This window comes from Vitis riparia, chromosome 1, assembly GCF_004353265.1.
Source record: "Vitis riparia cultivar Riparia Gloire de Montpellier isolate 1030 chromosome 1, EGFV_Vit.rip_1.0, whole genome shotgun sequence".
Lineage (NCBI taxonomy): Eukaryota > Viridiplantae > Streptophyta > Magnoliopsida > Vitales > Vitaceae > Vitis > Vitis riparia.
Window position 1 is genome coordinate 7,826,763 of NC_048431.1, and position 10,983 is coordinate 7,837,745.

At 35.4% G+C, this 10,983-nt stretch overlaps 1 protein-coding gene across 1 annotated transcript; it reads left to right on the forward strand.

Annotated features, from left to right (window-relative positions):
• Window positions 1–8,610: 8,610 nt before the first annotated feature.
• Window positions 8,611–10,011, forward strand: LOC117922635 (heme-binding protein 2-like). Its single transcript, XM_034840814.1, has 2 exons — window positions 8,611–8,838; window positions 9,452–10,011. Exons 1-2 carry the CDS (start codon window positions 8,642–8,644, stop codon window positions 9,891–9,893), a joined length of 639 nt encoding a protein of 212 aa, XP_034696705.1. The 5' UTR covers window positions 8,611–8,641; the 3' UTR covers window positions 9,894–10,011.
• The last annotated feature ends 972 nt before the right edge of the window (window positions 10,012–10,983 follow it).

Consider the following 10,983-nt stretch of genomic DNA (forward strand, 5'->3'; position numbering starts at 1 on the left):
AACCCAAATCTGATTGAATCAATTTTATACATTCTTAATTTACAGGATCATATAACAAGCAATCTCTTAAACCCAGTTAGATAACTTCCATAGGCCAATCCTTGAGGATGATACCTGGAATATTATAAAAGTCGTAGTAACCCCATCTTTGGTTTTTCTTTACTAGAGTTGTTATGTAATTTTGACTTAGTATTTAGGACAACAAAGATTGGTAGTCAATTACTCTGCCTCAAACCTTTAGAACTTTGAAAGAAACCAAACGGATTTCCACTAATGAGAACAAAAAAAGCTTACCGTGAAAATACACAATTTTATCGAACTTATCCACCTTTGTCCAAACCCTATTTTAGTCATGGTCGTCATTAAGAAGCCCTAATTGACATGATCATAAGCTTTTGCAATATCCATCTTTAGAATAAGCCGAGAAATGTTGCTATTTAATCATGAGTCAATGGCTTCACTAGCAATAAAATTGCATCCAAAATCCATTTGCCTTCTATAAAAGCATGTTAATAATTTGAAACCATCTTTCTCACTACTTTCTTAAGTCTGTTTGCTAACACTTTACCTAGCAACTTGTACAATCCCCCTACAAGATTAATAAGTCTGAAGTCTTTCAAATCTTTTGTTCCACCTTTTTTTGGGATCAACACTAAGAAAGTGGTGTTTAAACTTCTCTAGAAAGTGTCTTGAGTGGAAAACTCCTTAAAACCAATGATCCCAAACTTGATGAAGTGTAAACAAAACTGCTAAAAAGCTATAGTAAAATTAGTTGGCCTTGAAGCCTTATCCTCAATAAGATTGAGAGAAAGCATTGAAAACTTCCTCTTCTGAAAAAGGCTCCTCTAAGCTCTTGGAACAATCACTCCGTAACACTTCAAAACACAAGCCTTTTATGCTCGGTCTCCAATATCCCATCTTAGAAAGAAGAAAATGATAAGCTCTATGCACCTTGTCCTTAATCTCGTCATCCTCTATCAAAATAGCACCATTAACTCTCTCTTTGGTCAACAAGTTTCTTCTACTTTGTGCATTAGCCATTTTTATGGAAAAACTTGGTCTCCAAAGTCTATTTGTGAACAAAAAGCAAAGGAATCCAAAATTACTGTCAGAGAACCTCACACTCCACAAGACACTCTTTCCACGAAAGAGTGGAAAACTGCAATAGATGAGGAATATCAAGCGTTGTGTTCAAATCACACTTGTCACTTGTTGCACCTTCAAAAAATTGCAAAATTTTGGGATGCAAATGGGTATTTGAGGTGAAATGAAATCCAAATGGTTCAATTAAGAGATATAAAGCAAGGTTGGTGGCAAAAGGCTTTCACCAAGTTCCAGGATTTGATTTTACTGTATCTTAGTTCTCTAATCAAGCCAACAATTATAAGACTTATACTTTCCATTACTTGTTGTTCAAAAATTGGAAATAAGGCAACTAAATTTTAATGATGCCCTTGAGACCTGACTCAAGTGGTAAAGGGATGAGGAGAGTTTATGGGCGATTCTAGGTTTAAGTCCTAATGGGGACAAATATTTACCTAGAAAAAAAAAATTAATAATCCCTTTCTCAATGGTGTTAAAGGAGGAAATCTTCATGGAGGAACCCCTAGGATTTATCAGTCAAAGTAGTTCTCATCTAGTTTGCAAACCATGTAAAGCTTTGTATGGCTTAAAGCAAGCCCCAAGAGCATGGTTTGAAAAGTGTTGACTAATTTAGGCTTTAAGTCCTCTTGAGCAAACACTTCTTTGTTTACAAAATTTGTGGGTGGAGACTTAACTTTTGAACTTGTTTATATAGATGATGTGATCATTATTGGGAGTTCTTTTTCATAGATCTAAGAGGTAATCAAGTAATTGAATGCATCTTTTGCTCTAAAGGATCTTAGTAAACTCCATTATTTTTGGGGAATAGAAGTGATTTATACAGATCCAGGCAAGATTATTTCATAAAGTAAGCATATCAAAGATCTTCTTGAATAAGCTAAAATGGATAAAGTGAAGTCTTTATCCACTCTAGTGGCAAGCGGTTTAAAGATGACATATTTGATAATCCCAATCTCTATAAAAGTATCGTGAGACAAATGGGATTGTATTAGAGTAATTCTTCCACCTAATGACCAAAAAGCATTTTCACATCCATCTAATCTCCACAAAATCCTGTCATCACTGGAATCTTAAAAAGCGCATGCTTTCATATCCACACCCCTAATGAAGGACCCAAGTAGAAAAACTAATTAGAGACTTTGGATTCAAGCATTGAAGCCATACTAGAGATTTCATTTTGATTCATGTTGATACCTAAGAGAGTGCTCTTATGTAAATTGATCTTATAACATGAAATATGCCCCAAAACCAACAAGAATAACTTGAGATTTTACAAATCCTCCATACAAGCTCTAGAAAGAAAGATGGTGTCATTTGCAAAATGCAAATGAGACACTTTAGACCTACACCTACCCACTAAGAAACCTTCCAATAAACTACTCTTATTCGCTCTCAGCAACATCCTACTTAAAACGTCGGTTGTAATAGTGAAAAGGAATGAGGAAAGAGAATCACTTTGTTCTAATCCTCTAGTTGCTTTAAACCATCCTTTGGCACTTCCATTTACTAGGACCCACAAAATTTGTTGAAGACAAACAACCCCTCATCCAAGATCTCCATCTTATGCTACCCTTCATTTCTAGTGCATGATCCAAAAACCCCTAATCCACATGATTGTAGGCCTTTCCAAAATCAATCTTGTAGACTACTCCATCCTCTCCTATACATCTTTTCGCATCTACCATTGCATTGGCTATCGAGACAACATCTAGAATTTGCCTCCACTCAACAAAAGCTCCTTGGGAATAATGAATGGTTTCATGAAGCACTCATTACATACACACCTAGATAATATTTTAGCTATGATGTTGTACAGGCTAGTGACTAGGCTAATATAGCTTGAAGTATGAGATTTGGGTGAGACTGTTATGGTTACCATTGTATTTGTGGGGAAAAGAGTTCTTCATGAGGCTCGGGGACGCATGCAGAGGTTTTATAGCAGTAGATGAGGAGACGAGGCAGAGGCGGCTTCTCCAGTGGGCTAGGATTCTTGTGAAATCAAACGGGGAGAAGGTTCCAAGAAAGTTGCATCTAATGGTAGGGGTGGATGTCTTTGAAATCCAGCTATGGTGGGAGTTTACATCATGGTTGTCGATAGTGGTCTCCAAGGACAGATGCAAAATTCCAGAGGTTGGGATGATGGTGAGGGCATTTCACGCACAGGTGGGAGAGTGGGAAGGGAAGAAGAGAGTCATGTAGAAGGGGGTTTATAGGTGTCACTTGAGGAGTCAAGCCTCCCTGCACATGCACTATGGTGACTGTGCTCTCTGGGCATGGTGGCTGCAGCATCAACCAGGCTACAGTGGGAACTATGCCCTCATGCACCTAGATGAGGTTATTTGGCCATTTTTGGAAGATAAAGGTGAGGAGCTCATGCGCTAAAGAGTCTGGTCATCTGCTCTCGAGGCCCTCCAGGTCAAAGGAGGCCCGTGCATGACAGACCAACCTTCTAAAGGGCTTGCAAAAGGGTTTTTGTTGGGTCGACCCAGAGCTGCTAAGTTGAAGACCAGATTTGGAAAGCACTCTAATGAGCAGGCCAAAGATGGATGTAGGACTCTTGTTTTTGTCAAACTTGAGAAAGGTCTCCAACAATCTCAGCTCAGAAGTGAGAAAGGCAGCAACAAGGAGGTTTGTGCAGACCCCCTTTTATGTGAGTGGGTTTTGGGTTCAGAGAAAGGGCTTTTGGGAGCCATAATTAAGGCCTTCCAAACTAAAGTAAGGCTCCCAACTTGGATATCTGAACTTTTCAAAAACATGGAAGAGGATTTCAGAATTTTAAAACCATAGAATCCAAGCTTACCTTACACTCCCAGCACAATTTGGAATAGGGTGTGAAGAATCTCCCTTTTGAAGTTGATTTTCAAAAGCAAATTATTTTCCTTTCCTTTCATATCCTCCTCCCATTCTACAACTGTTTACAGACAGTTGAGGATGGTATCAAATTTTGCTAAATAAACTATTAGTGGGAATTTTGGCTGCAAAGGACCAAAATGCCCTCTGACCCCTTCACTTTAATAAGACTGAGGGGAGGGGAGTTCTATATATATATATTTTTTTAAGAGTGGGGAGGTCTGCACACCCCCCCTTCTTCTTTTTATACTCTTATATATATATATATATATATATATATATATATATTTATTTATTTAAATAAGTATATGAAATTCATATACTACCTCAAATCCACCCACTGCAAAAAACTAGCCCTCTGCACAAAACTAAATAAAAAATAAAAAAACCCACACACAAGAACAAAAAACTGGAGCACATGGCTGGCTCATCTTTATTATTATTATTATTTGAAGTGGAGAGGGAATATGGATAAAGGTGAGATGAGGAAGATGGAAAGAAAATGAGGGTGTGCAAGGAGGTGGAAGAGAGAAAAGGGAAGAAGTACGAGGAGGATTAGGGTTTTTTCAGGTGTGGGTAGGTTGAACAAAGAAGAAGAGGGTAATTAGGGATTTCACATATCTATTTATTTAGTTTTTTTAAAAAAGGGAAGGAAGAATGTAAAGAAAAAAGGGGAACTACATCTAGAATTTTCACAAGACTTATTTAAAATAAGGCAGTTTTGGCTGCAAAAGACCAAAACACCCACTAGTCTCTTCACTTGAACAATACTACTAATTTAAATGATCAGAAAGACAGATATTTACAATTTATTAGTAGAAGCAAGTTCTCTTTAAATTTAAATGGCTATAATGGCCTTCTCCGTGTTTTGAGTTATTACATCTTTGCTATATGGTTTGGTTGAACCATGATACGAAGTTGACTAAATTTTTTCATTGATTGCTTTAGTTTAAGCTGCATAACCTATGGGCAGTTTTTCCTATCCACCAATCAGCAACCAACTAGCCTCTGGGCATTTGGCATCAAGAGGGCTAATAATAGTTGAGTGAATGTTGTAAATCAATGTCAACCTAGCTGGATCATACTTGATAAAATTCCCAAAAGATGGGATTGGTCTTGTTGTATTATGTTTTGGTCATGCAATTTACAAAGTTACCACCTGTTCAAGATGTTGACTGTTTAGGAGGCATTTCAATGCTCAGAGACTTAACCCATGTTGTGGCATGTGGTTCAATTCCCTGCAGATTTGCAATCTGAACCTTATGAGCATCCTGCTCCTAATAAGGACAAGGGTTAATTTATAACAAAGTTTTGGTGTTGTTGATTCCTTGGTGTAATGCTCCTTCCCTTACACTGCCTATTTCTTTTTTCAAAGTTACGAGATGCCAAAGGTTCTTTTTTTATAAGCAAAAGTTTACGAGGGGTGCAACATGAAAACTTCCCAAGAGGCTGATTTAGTCATCTTGTTTCATTGGAACTTGTAATACATGAGCTTCTCATCTGGTGTGCCTATGACTTTGATTCTCCACCTGATTGGTAGGAAAAACAAATAATGAGTGAAGATTTTTCCACATTATTGTGTTGAAAATAAAACTTTTTTCTCAGAAAGTAATGGAAGAGAAAATAACTTACCAATATTTTCTGCTTCTTCCAATAAGATTAAGTTATACCAATGAATCTTGCTATGATGTTGCATGTTTAGTTTTGGAGATGTTTCTTGATTCTGTTCTCAGGTGTTAAAAAAAAGAACAAATTGTTTGTTTTGACACACTCTGCTCACAGGTCATGAAGTTCCTCATTTTCTTTAGAAACTGGTTCATTTTCAGTTGAAATGTAGCTGATGTCTGATTAATTACATTATGTTTGATGCATCTGACATTGTTGTTGGCTCTGTCACAAGGGATTTGACAACCCTTTTCTTCTTTTTCCCTTCCTGGTCTCCTCACATGTTATGTGGGTTTGATGAGCAGGTACATGAAACGCTTACTGAGTGAGCTCAAGCCTTCTGTGGGTTTGAATTTTTGTGATGGATTCCAAGCGACTTCTGTCTGCTAGGCTGTGGCTACTGGGGGTAATTTCTCACATATGGGAAGAAGTTACCCAAGTATGTCACGTACGAGGGAGCTGCTCATACACCAGTTGAGTGGGGCACTTTTCATGAAGGATAAGAAGCTTAAGGTTGTGAACCTGTAGGTTAAAGAGAAAGTGGCCACTTGAGCAATCACAATTTTAGTGCGCGCCTGCGCATGGATTACTGACCATCACGAGGGGTTTCTCTGTTGCTTTGCTGAATTTCAATCGGATATTTTCCGGGGAACTTTAATGATTTGGTATTTGTTTGATTCATAAAAGGGTGCATATTGCTGCTTCACTTACAAGTTGCAAGGATATTCCGGTCGTTGAAAAGGCACTGAGGAAGTTTCTGTGTTGACTCAAACTCTGGCCATGTTGACATGTGGGTTCAGGTGGGCCAAATAACGATTCGATTCGAAGCTTCAAAAGAAGGGTATGATAGCTTTTGAAGTTTTGGCTCTTCACCTTTTGATCTGGCCATTATCATCCACTGATCCATGATAATTTAAATTAGTGCATACCAGAAACTTTTTAGCTTTTAACTTTGTTAATGCCCTGATTTCCAACCTGTAACCTGTAGAAGTCATTTGTCTCTGGCAAGAGACCAGTTCATAATAGGTTAAGAGTATTTGTATTTGAAGTTTTTTTTTTTTTTTTTTACATATTTTTTAATCATTTATTAAATGTTTTTTTTTAAAAAAAAAATTAAAATTTTTTGTTAAATATCTTATGTTTCTTTAAATTTCATGGTAGAAGTGAGTTTTAAAATAAGTAACGGATTCCCAAGTATTTTATTGCTACTTGGTTGCTGAAAGAATTGCCATTCAGATTGTCTGCGATGGTGGGCCAGCGGAAGAAAAATCAGTAACCTGCCTGGAATCTGGATGTGTTCAATTTTATACACAAAGGACAATGTTTTCGGCTGGTGTTGGACGGCAGAAGTAACGGAACTAAACCCACTGACATATTTGATTAATTCACGAAAATCAAAACTCAAATCCCTCTGTCTGCCTCTTATCAACCCATGGTTTGACAGGGGAATTCGGTCAACCTAATACTGAACCCGTCCACCGTGCACCATTTGGCAGCGGCCTCTTAATTTTCCCTTTTTTATATTTTTTTTTCTTCGGGGAGATGTCTTGTCAAGATAATTTGTTTTCTAACGCTCAAATTTTTATTTTTATTTTTAAATATATGATAGGAATAGGTTGAATAACAAAATTATTGTCAATAATCGTCAAAGTTGTCATGTGGACAGGAGTTGTTTTATTTTTTATTTTTTTATATATTACAAAACTAACATTGGTGATGTTGAATTTAAATTGATTTAAAAAAAATTAATTTCATTTAACTCTCCTTATTTTGAATAAATACATATAACTTCAATAAATTTAAATTTTCATTAAATTATTTATTTATTTATTTCTCACATTTAAAATAAATGAGGTGCATGATAAAATTTCAAATTTATAAAAATTATATATAATTAATCAAAATTTTGAGAGATGTGAATGAAATTAATTTATTTAAAAAAAATTAAAACCAATATTAGAACCATCGGGTTTAAGATAACATCAAAACTACTCTAAAATCAACACCACAATCATTTTATTTTATTTTTATGTGAAAAACTTAAGAGTGGTAATTTTGGTTTTAAGGGTATTATATATATATTTCTTGTTTTTTACCCTTTTTTGATGGTGGCTTTAAGTTAGTTTAAATTTTTTTCTAAAACCAGTATCATTAATAATGATTTTAATAATAAAATTAATAAGAACTCATTTGTTAGTGATTTTAAAAAAACGTTTTTAACTTTTTAATACTAAATTTTTATTTATTATTTAAGTATTAAAAAAAAACTAAAAACATTTTTTTATAATTATTATTAAACATACTCTAAAAGCACGATTTGATAATTATTTTAAAAAATATTTTTATTTTTTATGATACTTAAAAGATAAAAAAATTAATTTTAAAAATATTTCTTAAAATTATTATTAAACATACTTTAATATTTGCTTTATTTAACTTCAAATGAAGCCGATAATGTTAATTGGCTCCAAAAACATGATTTTGATAGTTATTTAATTTATTTTGCGATCTAACCTACTCCTACCATATATACATCATCATTTGGAACACCTTTAGTGTGCCTCTTCAGGTGCCCCATTTCTTGGGCCAACCCTCGCCTTAATTTGAACGTGACGCCCAAAGCCAACAGCCTAAAACAGTGAGCGACAACGATATCTATTTCAAAACCATTCACTGATTTTGATTCGATCAATACTATTATTTTATTTTTCTTTTAAATTACATTATCTAATTGAAAACCTGAAATTGGTTTAAGGTTGAAAAGAATCCCGTCATCTGACGGATCTCAAATCTATTATTTTAAATATTAAACCGAAAAAGGTGGCCATGAGGTCTGGACAATCAGTATCCGGTGAAAGCGAAAGCCATGTGTGCGCCAAGCACTGATAATGAAATATGTGGGCGATAAACAGCGGGAGAAAAGTGACTTTTCTGAATGGTGGAATGGTCTTCAGTCTTCTGAGCCTCACTATTTAAGCAGTCGTGCTGTTTTACGAAAAAAACAGCAGAACAAAAGGTGAAGATGGTGAAGGTTTTGTTGGTATTGATAGCTTACCTAAGCTTTCTGGTGGTTTCAGGTCACGCCATCGACTCTCCACAGTACACAGTTGTACACTCACAATCTGATTTCCAGATTAGACTCTACAGACAGTCCTCTTGGATGTCTGCTACCGTCCATGGCACCTCTTTCAACAAGTCCACGAAAGACGCCTTTCACAGGTTTCATTTTTTCTTTTCTGCGCCTTCATTTGTTTCCTGATAAACTGTAGAAGAAACAACTGACCCATGGAGAGAAGTTATACTTATACCCACCTGACGGTACTTTCTTTCAAGTGAAGTTGAACCAGAAACCCCTTCATCAGCACCCAATATAAGTCCTGAGCCAAGCATCGGAACAATAACAGTGGATAACTTAAGACTAATCTTTAACATGGAACTAAAATCTTGATTTTTGGAAAGTCGGCATTTTTTTGCTAACATTGATTTGCTGATATTAGCGTTTGTACTGGCATAGGATAAGCAAAGCTTAGATTGATTTGAAGTTTGGAGCTTGCACAGGGACATGCATGCTAATTATCTCTGTTTTTTTTCCCTGTTATTTGTCATTCTCGAATTCTTAACTGACCCGATTATAGAGGGCGTAAGTAATAGTTATAAAGACCCAAAAGCACAGAAGCAAATGGAGGTACATCAAAACAGTAATGTTGATGACAAGGATGGTGTCTCAATTTTCAACAATCAATCTAAGTGATTGGCCTTTAACCATGTGGATAATATGTGTGTTGCTTTTATCACTCTCTTCTCTCATCATTTGCTGTGTTATTGGTCTCAGGTTGTATAAATACATTCATGGTGCTAACCTTAACTCTTCCCAGTTTGCCATTACTGCTCCTGTTTTAACAAGCGTCACCCCATCAGCACTTGGGTCTGAATATACTGTGAGGTTCTTTCTTTCTCCAAAGTATGAGGAATCTCCTCCACAGCCCTATCCTGAGCTGAACTTGCAGTTTGACAAATGGAGAAGCCACTGTGTAGCAGTCAGAGTGTTTCCAGGGTTCGCCAAGGACGACACCATCAGCAAAGAAATAAAAGCTCTTGAGACCAGTTTGGATGATTACTTGTTTGGAAAATCAGCAGTTCTAGAAGAGAAGAATTCCTACACAATAGCCCAGTACAATGCTTCATATCATCCCACTGGCCGTGTAAATGAAGTTTGGTTGAATATTTCTGGTTTAACAGCAGAAGGATGTCCATCCTATGGAGGGAAATATTGATTAATTTGACTGTTGTGTGGTATTTCGAAATATCAAGGAATATGACGAAGCAGAAATAATGTAATTTAATGTAAACATGCCCGTATGAATTCAAGAAAGAGGGGAATTTCCTTGGTCATAGGAGTCTATTGGTATGTGGCTCGCAGTCTTAATATGCACAGCAGATTAGATATTTGGCGTAACGCTGCTCTTGATTTATATTTATATATTTGACTTAGGAACTATGGTGCAAATTTAATTTAATGTAGAATTGAGGAAAGTACATAGTTTAGATATTATATGGTAGAATGTTGGCATATTAAACATGCATTAGGTCTTCGAAATGGGTCAAGGAAAGTGATTAGGAAGCTTGAATACTAACTAGTGTTGAGTTGGTCTATTAAAGGTATTGTATTGAAGACATGAAAGTAAAGTATAGGTGCGGTCAAAGTAATTCCTTTGGTAAAAGGTGAGTCTATTCAAATAAATTTGTATACTTATTTTTCAAATTTAATGGATTATTTATTTGATCCAATATACCCATAGTTTTAGACCTATGAAGGTTGTCATAGGTGGGTCCCACATACATCTAGTGTCCCTATCTTTGTGGATTCATGAAATTGCTTAGATTTATATATTCATCAACTTGGAAAATTGGAATTAAAAAGATTAATAAAATAATTATAAAGAACATACTAAAGTTTATGGATCTACCCATCTACCTATTGAACTTCTATTTTAGGTAGCTTTTAGTTTCAAGAAAGAAATTTCAATTCGGGAGTATGTTGAGAAAATCAGACTAAATAAAAGTAATTTGAAATTTATAATGAAGGTAAACGAGCAGACATAAAGCCTCTCATGGTGCAAGTGCTAACAATTTTCGTTGGATAGAACATGTAAATACATTAAAGAAACTTAAGGTAATCATTAATTACACATGAGAGCACTTCTAATATGAAGTTATATAATATTCAAATGTTTGTTATTAGGTATTTCAAAGCATCAAAATAAATGAGGATAATTGAATTTTATGTTGAACTAAGTGACAACGAACCATAATTTCAAACTAGATGAGATGATTCCTAACTTCAAAATATTTGGAAAGATTTTG